General features: G+C 43.2%; 1 protein-coding gene across 1 annotated transcript; it reads left to right on the forward strand.

The window, feature by feature from the left end:
• The first annotated feature begins 3221 nt into the window (after positions 1–3221).
• Positions 3222–12570, forward strand: LOC121856217 (pollen-specific leucine-rich repeat extensin-like protein 2). The gene is made up of 7 exons (XM_042351574.1): positions 3222–3282; positions 9045–9180; positions 9727–9835; positions 10030–10271; positions 10486–10619; positions 11190–11331; positions 11807–12570. Exons 2-7 carry the CDS (start codon positions 9045–9047, stop codon positions 12133–12135), a joined length of 1092 nt encoding a protein of 363 aa, XP_042207508.1. The 5' UTR covers positions 3222–3282; the 3' UTR covers positions 12136–12570.
• Positions 12571–13080: the final 510 nt, after the last annotated feature.

Consider the following 13080-nt stretch of genomic DNA (forward strand, 5'->3'; position numbering starts at 1 on the left):
CAAACAAAACGGTTCTGGTAGATTCATACTTCAGCCGTGTAGAGGGAATGAGTCACCTCGCACATGATGAAAAGAATCAGTAGACAGCAATGCCGCAGACGTGAATCTTGACCTGTGTTACCCGGACACATACTGTACTGTTGTTGATATAAAAAGTTTGCAGCCTAGAGCCATGTGTAACGGACAAGATGAATAAATGTATGTAGGTGGTGAAGTCAGTGAGTTTGTATGCCTGTCTCAGCTCTGGTGCCGGCTGGTCAATTATATATATTGAGAGCACCAACAGCAGCAGGATGCATAGACAATATCCCACCAGATGGTTCCCAAGTACACAATATCCAGATCACTTGAACGTTCGCTCTCCCTAGGTTAATCATCCGAACGCTACCTGGGAGAGGGGAGGGGGGGGTACAGTTAGTCAAGTTAGGTTAAGTTTGGTTAGGAGGTTAATTTAGCGTCAGGGTGGTTAATCTTGAGGTGAATCTTCAAATGATCACAATATTTCGCCACCAAAGTGATAGATGCAATATACCTTGAGCTTGAGTCTCTAAGCTGTAATACTCAACAAGATCAGATGAGCTTACTCTATGTCTCATTAAGGGAATACAGTAAAGGGACAGGAATTTATTTGATCTTTTTTATAAGAGGAAGCAATACTAACAGCAGCTCTGCACGTATAGCAGACTGTGTGCAGTGTACGCGCAATACTGTATGCTGAATCAAAGTTTCCCCCTGCATCTGGTACTGGTGGAGAATATTTAAGTACGAATTTTTAGAGGTGCACCTATGCCCTGCATTTGAAGATGTGCTGGGCAGAGACGTGTGCAGGGGGAGAGTTGCACTGCCGCGAGGTGCAAGGAATTAAATATGAGAGAGGGAGGGCCTGTGGGTGTGTGTGTGTCGTGTTCGGGAGGCGTTCACTGACTGGTTATAACAAAGTGACCAGTGGTAGGGAATTACCACTAACGGGACTGCTAACTATTACAATTTATTCGTTTTAGCGGGAGACTAGAACCTAACCTCACCTGACGTTCCTTAGGTTAATTAAGTAGTCAGATAAGTTAGGTTAAGCTAGATCTAAGTTCGGTTACGTTAACTTAGGTTGTTCGTAAACCTGCTGTGCTGATGACGAATTGACGAAAATGATTACGTGGTGTTTATTGTCTATATCGATAACAATATTACAGAAATGATTGTTAATTTATCAGGACAATTAGACCACATGTGTATAATCGTCATCACTTTACAAAATATGTCTGTGATGGTGACTATTAACTAAACCCATGCATTTTTAATTACCTGAGAATCACTGTAATTAACGACGTTGGTTGATACAGGTGTGATGAATTTATTTCCTGATTATTTTATTATTTTGTGTAAATAATCTAAAAGAGCCTAGATAAGTTACCCTAATCCAGTCCAGGCTAGGTTAGGTTAAGAAAACGTTAAGTTACATGAGTTACAGGTTAATATAGGATTGGACGCGGTAATGTTACTCTATGTAGACGAGATAAAATCCAAGAGCAATTTTGATGCAATTTTCTCCACCACGTTAACGTAATAACTTAGGTGTAATTTTAGATGCCTTCTCTTGTATTAGGAGGATAATATATAGCGTAAGGCTGTTTTAAGATTTCCTTTGTGTTATAACTGTGTTTACGGGCGATGAACTCTGACCTTAGGCAACGGTATGAGCTAGAGTGAGTCACAAGCTAAGTGTTGTGTGACTGTGTGCCAAGGTGAACTAACATGACATGGTGTGTGCGGGGAATACTTGATCACATAAGTTAGTTGTGGAAGATTTCTGCACTTGTTGGTTCTTTAATTGAAGGGTGTGACCTCTAGTGGAGCGGCCATGCACTAGAACTGAAGGGGGGGGGGAGACGTTGCGATCAAATAATGCTTTTATATTACATTTTATTCGATATAATTGCCAGTTTGCTCCCCACTTTAAACAACAGAGGAGATTGCTTTAGTTCTGTCGTTATCAAATAGAACTTTGTAATCAACTCAATTGAACTCGTTCGTAATCCCTCGTAATATCACTCACAGGTCGCCTTTGTGTATGATTTATTTCAGCATATCAATTACTGTTTATTACACACTTAATATCATAATGTTTAAGGAAGGGTAACTCGATCACTTGTGGGTTCAAAGTTGTTATTGTTCCTATTCTTAACACAGTCTTGCGTCCATGTCATTCAAACTAACAACACTGTTTATATGACACTTGATCACATCCAGTACATGACAGAAATCAAGTTGGCATTAATATCTCAGGTTCATTCACCCAAACATAAGGTTAGGACCACCAACTTCTGTACTGTATATAGTAAGTCTTGTTTCCGTGTGGGTGTAGAGTGTAGACCATTGTTTGCATGTTTGTACTGCTCTGTTTGTAATATCAAATAGTCAAATAGTTTTATATTCGCGCTACTAAATTGAGAGGAGGAATCATAATTTAACCACAGTTTTTCCATGTAATGACTGCACCTAAAATAAAGTAATATCGTGAAATGACGGAAAACTTTAGCAATTTTTGTAATGACTGAGTGCAAAAGTCGTTTCCCGAAATGGCTTATACATAGATTGACTATAACATAGACAATATATACCGGTACATGTTAAATCAATGTGTGTGTGTGAACAGAAGTAAATGAGCTGATGTGACACTGTGTATATGGTGAGAAGTGTGGGTGGAGGGAGGTGGGTAGAGGTGGATGACCCTGGGGGGGTGTGGGTGTGGTATGGATGGGAGTGGAAAGGAAGGAGAGTGAAAAAGGTTTGGCTGACGGCATCAATATGACCTTAGAGATAGTACATGTTGGGTTCAAGGTCGTTCATCCTGGTAATAAAACACTGCCATAGAAAATTAAACCAAGTGAACGGTGCGCAGGACGGTGTAGCCTTGTACTCCCATACCATCACCAGCCTGTGTTGTGTCGGAGTCAGATGGACATTTAATAATAATATTTAATGGAGATAAAATTGCATAAACAAGGACCTTAATGTGAAATCATTCCAGAACGTGGTGCTGCCGTGTTCGACCATCTCCTGAGGCCAAGATACACTCAGTTTGGATCTTAGTACCGGGGTGCATTAGGGTGATGGCACGTATGGTCACTGGGGTGAAAATAAACCTTGCAGGGATCTTGTGGCGAGCTGTTGGCCTGAAGGTAGGGAGCGCCGCAGCCACAAGTGTTCAGTCTTCAGCACACCACAGTCAAGGTAAGACGGCTACTGCAGGAGGCGGTGACGTGGCTGACCGAGTGTATAGAGAAGGTACTCTGGGAGGTGACATCTGGTGGTCATAACGCACACGAACTCATCCATTACAAGTTGAGGTTTACAGACACACACACACACACATGTTTCCATAATACTAGCACAATATAATAGCGTATAATATATCTACGGTATAAGATTGTAGACTATAAAGGTACCATAATTGATTATCTAGAGTCTCACCAATCACCGTAGGAGGATAGTTTATGGAGGGGCCTAGAGCGAGGTGCTGCGGGGCCCAGTGTTAAACAGGTTATAGAGGAAGGACACAAGACATCCAACACCTCACCTCACCTAACCTAACCTCACATAACCTAACCTCACCTAACCTAACCTAACATAAACCAACCCAACTTAACCTAATTTGATTTAACCTAATTCAACGTCACGTAACCTAATCTAACCTCACCTCAACAAGAAACTCAACACACAGTCGGACACAGTAAACAGAGGCACCTCACTGACTTCAGGTGACAAATACTGACACGACAATTAAGGCAAGATGATAAAAACAGAGGAGGTGGTGGAGGGGGGACGCATCTGTCAACACTGTGGTGATTTAAGAACTGGTTAGGTGACAATAGACTTACAGGTCAAGGTGTGCGTCAGACAATAGACTTACAGGTCAAGGTGTGTCAGACAATAGACTTTACAGGTCAAGGTGTGCGTCAGACAATAGACTTTACAGGTCAAGGTGTGCGTCAGACAATAGACTTTACAGGTCAAGGTGTGCGTCAGACAATAGACTTTACAGGTCAAGGTGTGCGTCAGGCAATAGACTTACAGGTCAGGGTGTGCGTCAGACAATAGACTTACAGGTCAAGGTGTGCGTCAGGCAATAGACTTACAGGGGTGTGCGTCAGGCAGACTTACAGGTCAGGTGTGCGTCAGACAATAGACTTTACAGGTCAAGGTGTGCGTCAGACAATAGACTTACATCAGGTGTGCGTCAGGCAATAGACTTTACAGGTCAAAGGTGTAGACAGACTTTACAGGTCAGGTGTGCGTCAGACAATAGACTTTACAGGTCAAGGTGTGCGTCAGGCAATAGACTTACAGGTCAGGTGTGCGTCAGACAATAGACTTTACAGGTCAAGGTGTGCGTCAGGCAATAGACAGCAAGGTGTGCGTCAGACAATAGGGTCAAGGTGTGCGTCAGACAATAGACTTACAGGTCAAGGTGTGCGTCAGACAGGTCAGGTGTTAGACTTACAGGTCAAGGTGTGCGTCAGACAATAGACTTACAGGTCAAGGTGTGCGTCAGGCAATAGACTTACAGGTCAAGGTGTGCGTCAGGCAATAGACTTTGGGTCAAGGTGTGCGTCAGACAATAGACTTTACAGGTCAAGGTGTGCGTCAGACAATAGACTTACAGGTCAAGGTGTGCGTCAGGCAATAGACTTTCACAGGTCAGACGTCAGACAATAGACTTTAGGCAGGGTGGTGCGTCAGACAATAGACTTTACAGGTCAAGGTGTGCGTCAGGCAATAGACTTTACAGGTCAAGGTGTGCGTCAGACAACACTGGTCAATAGACTTTACAGGTCAGGTGTGCGTCAGACAATAGACTTAAAGGTCAAAGGTGTGCGTCAGGCAATAGACTTTACAGGTCAAATGTGCGTCAGACAATAGACTTTACAGGTCAGGGTGTGCGTCAGACAATAGACGTTACTGGTCAGGTGTGCGTCAGACAATAGACTTTACAGGTCAAGGTGTGCGTCAGGCAATAGACTTTACAGGTCAAGGTGTGCGTCAGACAATAGACTTTACAGGTCAAGGTGTGCGTCAGACAATAGACTTTACAGGTCAAGGTGTGCGTCAGACAATAGACTTTACAGGTCAAGGTGTGCGTCAGACAATAGACTTACAGGTCAAGGTGTGCGTCAGACAATAGACTTTACAGGTCAAGGTGTGCGTCAGACAATAGACTTTACAGGTCAAGGTGTGCGTCAGACAATAGACTTTACAGGTCAAGGTGTGCGTCAGACAATAGACTTTACAGGTCAGGGTGTGCGTCAGACAATAGACTTAGAGACTATACTTAAGCCTTGTTTACCTGGCGAGGATATACAGTACCTGGAGGCTGTGTGTGTGTATGTATGTGTGTGTGTGTGTGTGTGTGTGTGGAACTATCTAGAACAAAACAGACAAAGAGGTACGGTTGGTTACTGTTGGAATGCTAGTAAAAAAATTAAATAAAAAACTTCAACCCTCCCTCCTCCTCTCCTTACCCTTCCCATCCCACCTCCCCATCCCTACCCATCCCCATCCCACCTCCCCATCCCTTCCCATCCCACCTACCCATCCCTACCCGTCCCCATCCCACCTCCCTACCCCTCCCATCCCTTAAACATCAACACTTAAAATCTAATAAACATCTCAAAATCACAACTTACAACATCTTCAGTCATTATAACAATCTACAACTTGTGTTAAAATGTATACTTTAATATATTAGTTGGGTACTGGGTGTTGGTTGCCCTCGGGGGGTAGGTGAGGGCCTGAACCTGGTGCTAGTTATGGTCCAGTTGTCTTGCCTTAGGTGATGGTGGTCGTGTTGGTGGTGTAGGTAGTGGTGGTGGTTGTCGTAATGATGATGATGTAGATAGTACTGGTGGTAGTAATGGTGGTTGGTACTTATGGCGAGTCTAGCTTACGTCTTTCCTATCCTCAACCTTTCATTATAAACTAACATTATATATTACCCTCATTATATCAAGTCTTCACATTATAATAAACTCGTATACTTCACTTGAATAATTTTATATATTAAATTTTTTTTTTCCTTGACTTTTGTTTATGAAATTTTATTACTTTGGTTTTTCATATTTTTAAAAGATTTCTTAGTGGAGTTTATATCAGAATTTAATCTTTGTCTGTTCCTAGATTCTTACCTTCCTTGAGAGAGAGAGAGAGAGAGAGAGAGAGAGAGAGAGAGAGAGAGACTCGATACTTCACCCCGAGATTAATATCCAAACTTATTCAACCATTTACCTTTACAGATCACTTACCAGCACCTAACACTCTCTTACCCCGAGAGATAGACACGGAATAATGCACACTATCACTCGTTCATGTCCATTTAAATAATGGTCACGTAGAAGAGTATTGGGGAATTATTATTAACTCATGTTCTGTAGATGTTGTGGAAGCTGTAGGTTGTGGGTTATAATGGTGGTGTGTGGGGAAAACTGAGCCTTGGTTTATCTTTCATCCCAGACAGATATACAGACAGACACAGACAGAATAATGAGATATTCGTCTTTCTGCCAGTAGACGTTGGATGTTATTGTCTTGGTGTGTTGGCTAGGTCGTGACAGTGAGGCACAGTTAACCCCTATGGCGGTGACCACGATGTATTGGTACTAATAACCTTCGTCACCCCAAGAGTTAGTCCAGAATGACCTTGAGTAACCTACGAGTGGGAGGGTGAGAGGGAGGGAGGGTGAGGGGGAATGATGGAGTGAGTGGTCCTCGGGGTGAACTGGACTGTTGCCGTCTGTTCCTCCACCATCTTCTGTCATATGCCTCACACGGATGTACTCTAGAAGGACTCTCACTGTTTGGACTCTCCCTGCTTGGACTCTCCCTGCTTGGACTCATTATCGGCACGAACTGTTCCATGAGTACACAACCGTTGTTCCAGAGAAAGTAGTTGTGACAGTACTCCTTTAGCTTACTGCCGTCACCTCTAGTGGAGCGGCAGTAACCTAACCTAACGTTGAACGCAGATGTCAGCTGATTGTGTTTACATTATCAGGCAGTGTGACCTCCCCCTTCCCCTCCTCCTCCCCCTTCCCCTCCTCCTCTTCCCCTCCTCCTCTTCCCTCCTCCTCTTCCCTCCTCCTTCTCCACCTTGAATACGATGACTTAACCCCTTTGAGTACGATGACTTAACCCCTGTGAGTACGGTGACTTAACCTTTCGTTTCATTATTGGTGAAAGTGACCCACGAGGTGTCAGCAGAATAGCACCAATCCTATATCTGTCTCAGTGTGTATTTGTGTAGTCTTGTCTAATTTAAGTTTGGTTAGGTTAGGTTAGATTCTGTGATAGAGCATTACGAACTTGACGTCACGTGCTCTAACCAATTAGGCTCTAGCTTAAAAACATGACGTCACGTGCTCTAACCAATCCGAGTCTAGCTTAAAAACATGACGTCACGTGCTCTAACCAATCAGACTCTAGCTTAAAAACATGACGTCACGTGCTCTAACCAATCCGAGTCTAGCTTAAAAACATGACGTCACGTGCTCTAACCAATTAGACTCTAGCTTAAAAACATGACGTCACGTGCTCTAACCAATCAGACTCTAGCTTAAAAACATGACGTCACGTGCTCTAACCAATCCGAGTCTAGCATAAAAACATGACGTCACGTTCTCTAACCAATCAGACTCTAGCTTAGAAACATGACGTCACGCTTTCAAACCAATCAGAGTCTGGCTGATGGACGTTCTTTTGCCGCCTGTGTGATAATATAAAAGGAATATCCAGGGAAATAATCTAACTCCAGGAGCGTTTGACCTTTGACCCCTAACAAGTTGACAATACTGTAATGGTCAAGTTGTAAATAGATGGTGTTGTGTGTGGGAGCTGTGATAAGGTTATGCTGTAGTGTGTGTGTGCGTGTGTGTGTGTGTGTGTGTGTGCGCGTGTGTGTGTGTTGAGGATTGAGTGTTTATCTATTATCTATTAGGTCTTATCTATCAACAGGTGTGTGTGGGGGTGGTTGAGGGGGCGACGCTGGGGTGAAAGGTTGACGTCAAGGGTGTGGGTAGGGGGGCGTCTTGAAGGGGTGAACAGATACACTTCAATATTTTAGATAAGGTCAGAGGGAGATGGAAGACCCTGAAGATATACCATATGTATGGCGACCCACTGAGAGAGAGAGGGAGAGAGGGGGGAGAGAGAGAGGGGGGGGTAGAGAGAGAGAGAGAGAGAGAGAGAGAGATGCATGGAAACGGAACAGCTGTTTAATGTTTACGTGAATGAGAATTTATTGAATATAAACCTAAGTTACAGTCCCTTTAAATCACCTAGAGTGTTCTAACGTGTGGGCGACTCATCATCGTGAACCACCGGGCCGGGGAGGTCGATAGATAGGTAGATAGATAGATAGATACATAGCTCTGACAGCACCATTAGTACCACCATCACCACCACCACCACCAACACCGCCGCCACCACCACCACCAACACCACCGCCACCACCACCATCACCACATCACCACCACCACCACCACCATCACCACCACCGCCACCACCACCACCACCACCATCATCACCACCACCACCACAACCTAACCAGCCGTAAAAACCTGTTTTACGTGAGCAGAATATTGTGTTGTTATTGAGGGAGGGAGAGGGGTGGGCAAGGGGTGGGTAAGTGGTGGGCAGGGGTGGGCAGCCTTTCAATACAGTAATGAACATGACGATTATTTTGGTCACGGTGAGAGGAAACAAATTAAAATATATTATATGTTGTTTTGATGGACTGACAATATTACCTATGGTCTGTTTACTTATTACTTCAAATTACTTATTTTTTTTGGGGGGGAGTCACCTGAAGATTAACCCTCTCTCACCCTAGTTTATTTCACTTAAAGATTAACCACGTCTTTTTAACCTAATTTAACCTAATCTAACTTAACACACTAACTTAACCCAACCTTTCTTTCCCACTGTATTTATTCTCTCTCTCTCTCTCTCTTTATTATCTGTTTATCATTTATAATATCATTTGTTTTCTATGACAGATGATTGGAGCGACGATGATGGTGATGACGGTGGTAATGGGCGTGGGTGGGTCTTCCATGGTCCGCACGCCCACTTTCTTCTACACGCCTACCTTCCACCACACGCCTTCCATATTCCACCCGCCCACCCTCTATTGTGAGTTCAGCGACGGTCATTAGGTAGATACTGTCTCCTTGGCCTAACTACCACACGTGTTGTAACGAGGCGGAAGGCAATGGGAATCACCTACCATAATTACCATGAATATTTACGTCACATATACTACTGGATGAATGCATAAATATACATAAACTATATACACTATTGAATTTATATATAAACATACATAAATTATATACACTACAGGATATATACATAAATATACATACGCCTCTTGATAGTATATACATAATACACATCTCCTACCTCACACTGCCGGGAGTTTGTGGAAGCGGGGCTGTAAAGTGTTCAGAGGAAAACGAATCCCCGCCTGTGAAGTGTTCCAGGAATTTCTTTTATACATGAAGTGGTATCCGATTCCTTTGATGGCTTCGTGGAAATTTTTTTTTTTTTTTTTTTTTTTTTACTTGTGTTTGTATTGAGATTGTATGTTTGTTTTGTGTTTTAGTTTCTTTTTTTGTCCATTTCTCTGTTTGTCTTTCTGTGTGCGTGATACTAACTAATCCCGTGTGTGAATTTCAGCACATGAGTTTCTAGTGACGCGGTTGGCTGCGGATCCCTCTGATGCTAACCTCCCGTGTGACGCCAAGGGCTTTTACATCCACCCAAAGAACTGCTCTAGATTTTACAGGTAAGTTCCTTCATCCTCCACGTCCTTGTGTATTGATATCTGTCTCATCAACTCTAGTAAGTCACTGACATTCCCATGGAAGGTAACTCCCACGGTTAACTATCCAGGGTAACTCCCACTCATACTTTTATTGTTTCTTGAGTATAAATTTGTGGTATGTGACAGGTGTAGAGTACAGGTGTGGTCTTCGGCAGGTGTGTAGACTACGTGGGGACGGGAGATCTCTTCAGTCGCTACGTGTTTGAGTGTCCAGCAGGCCATGTGTTTGCCGCTGTGAAGGCCACCTGTGTCCCCGGCACCTGTCAAGATAACCTGTCGCCCTCCATGTCTCCTCCTACCAGTCCTATGCAGCCGCCCGCAGATACCACCCAGCCACCCAATGTGATTCCCGGGGAGGTGTTTTCTACAGAAGGCCCCGTGCCACCCCAAACAGAAGGCCCCGTGCCACCCCCCCCGTGCCAAACAGAAGGCCCCGTGCCACCCCAAACAGAAGGCCCTGTGCCACCCCAAACAGAAGGCCCGTGCCACCCCAAACAGAAGGCCCTGTGCCACCCCAAACAGAAGGCCCTGTGCCACCCCAAACAGAAGGCCCTGTGTGCCCCACCCCAAACAGAAGGCCCCGTGCCACCCTGTGCCACCCCAAACAGAAGGCCCCGTGCCACCCCAAACAGAAGCCCCCGTGCCACCCCAAACAGAAGGCCCCGTGCCACCCCAAACAGAAGCCCCCGTGCCACCCCAAACAGAAGCCCCGGCCACAGGCACCACCCAGGTTCCTTCACCTCAGGTAGGAAACTTTATCTCAGACAGTTATATACAGGTCTCCACACAGACAGTTCGACACTTTACCCAAGACAAGTGAAAATCCCGACTGGGTATCTGATAATATATTGAATATCATTTACTATGTTTTTTAAAAGAATTTTGTATTTATACTTCTAAATTAGTTTTTTTTTTTACATTAGTTTATCCTGAAAACATAATCAAAATCCTCCTCTTCCTTTTAAACCCTAAGTGAATCCCAGGACATAAGTGTTCGAGTACATATTTATACAGATCACGTTTGAGTATTGTTCAAGGTGATCAAAAAGTCCTTGTGCACCCAGAACAATTAACACCATAATTATTTACCTTATTTCACTTATAACAATATAGGTATAACAACGAACAACTATATTAGTAATCATTTCAGATGCACAGGGACTTTTCGATCTCCCTTGTTAATTTCTCCCACATGATCAGAGTACCCAACAACAACACAGCCTTACCCTTCAATCTCTTTAACTACCGGAACAGATGAGCTTAGTTCGATCTATGTCAAATTATGTTGTTTATTAACCTCCCTCTCCCCCACCAGACATGTACGGGAGCGAGATACGTGCAGCATGAAACCCACTGTAACGTCTACCATCCGTGTGACAATGATCGTCTCCGCTATGTTTGTCCAGCGGGCACCGTGTTCGACCAGCCTCGCCAGATGTGTAGACTCAGCTCCTTCGGTAAGTTCATCTCTCGTATATATTATAGTCTTCCTCTTTCTTCTTCCATCTCTTTTTTTCTATTTTCTTCTGGTGCTCCTCTAATCCTTCTTCTTTCTACGGACTTGGCACACCCTCATTCGCTGTACGCTGTCACGAGCATTCAAACTCTCACAAGGGCACGAACGTGCCCGCGATCACTTGTACTGGTTGTTCTTTGTCTCGGTCCTTCCTTCCTTCCTTCCTTCCTTCCTTCCTTCCTTCCTTCCTTCCTTCCTTCCTTCCTCCTCCACCCATCGTACTCGTTTTTCCTCGTGTCCTCCACCCATCTCTACACACCCGTCACCACCCTCCTCCTACACTGTGTCACCATGAGCCTGTCACTAAGGACTGTGAGGAGTACAAGGAGCGTTTGACTGCATGTGCTGACGTTCTTTATGATACGAGCCTTAGTGTTGAAGGGTAAACAATATATTAAAACTGACTCTTGTTACAGACGAAGGCTTGTGTACAAATAAGGCCATCCTACCGGTGAACTATCTGAGGACAGAATTGGTGGAAGGTCATCTACAGCTGCCAGAGTCCTTCGAGATGCCGCATGTCACTCCTGATAACATAGTTCAATCCCCATCCAGTTTCCAAGGTGCTGTTCAACCCTTACTCTCGGGGACTCACCTTGTGGCTTCTCCTACAACGAGTGATCTCTTCAGGACAGCTGAGTTTGTGTATCGGCCCAGCATGAAACAACCTATCAACCCCATCCACCTGCCGGCATACAGTCCATTCCCTTATACAATCTTCCTCCCACGAAACCTAGGGGCCTGAGGGACATGTTAATGCCCAGGACAGGACAGAGCAGTATACAAGAGCGTCATACGAAGAAAAATAACATCACCTGAAAAGATATGACGGCAGGTGTTGGTGTGTTTATTTACATTCGTTTTACAGTAGTTACATAGATTGAAATGTGACAGTTATTTAGGAAACCCTTACAGTATCTTATGCACCAGCAAGAGTAGTTACAGTAGTTGTGTAAGATTATGTATTGCAGTTTTTATTTACAGTAGTATCAAAATTATTTATGTAACCGTAGTTGTAGTAGCAGGTACAGTAATATAATCCTTCCTGTAGCTAAATTATTTCTGTATTATTAGTTCTTGAGTTTTGTATTATTATTTACATTATTTCTAGAATATTACAAAACCATGAAGTTATTTGTGTTTTTATATATTTTTTCCAGTTTATAAATACTTAATCACCTTTTCTGAGTTTTTTTTAAATATCTTATACATTATTATTTTTTATATCAAATCCCATGTATATTTTTTTTTAGTATTTAAATGTATCTTTAAATTTTTTCTTCATCACCACAATCATTATTTTTTTGTATTAACTTTCTTAGTCTGTTCTGATTTATATTTACCGTTTTGGGATTTTTGGGGGGAATATGAATTAATTTCATTTTACTTTTTAATCTTTTTTTATGTAATCCACATCCATTTTCATGTATTCAAATCGTATTGCGTAATTTATGTCTACAGAATAAGTCAGAAATTCCTTCATTTTGACAGATTCGAGCTCAGGTGGTTACAGAAATAGTTAGGTTTACTGCCATTACAGCATTTTGTAACTCAGATGGTTACAGTACAGATATTGTCAATCACTTCCATTGTAACACATTCCACCTGTACTAATTGATCCACTCCATACAGAAGTTAGTTATAATTAATCACGGTAAGATTAAATTTATCCACTTTCAATGAGGTTAAA

This window comes from Homarus americanus, unplaced genomic scaffold (assembly GCF_018991925.1).
Source record: "Homarus americanus isolate GMGI-L3 unplaced genomic scaffold, GMGI_Hamer_2.0 scaffold48016, whole genome shotgun sequence".
NCBI lineage: Eukaryota > Metazoa > Arthropoda > Malacostraca > Decapoda > Nephropidae > Homarus > Homarus americanus.

Coding starts and splice junctions, on each gene's coding strand:
- LOC121856217 (XM_042351574.1), top strand. CDS start 9,045: ATGATTGGAGCGACGATGATGGTGATGACGGTGGTAATGGGCGTGGGT. Junction 10,620..11,189: donor CCCAGGTTCCTTCACCTCAG/GTAGGAAACTTT, acceptor CTCCCCCACCAG/ACATGTACGGGAGCGAGATA. Junction 11,332..11,806: donor GTGTAGACTCAGCTCCTTCG/GTAAGTTCATCT, acceptor CTCTTGTTACAG/ACGAAGGCTTGTGTACAAAT.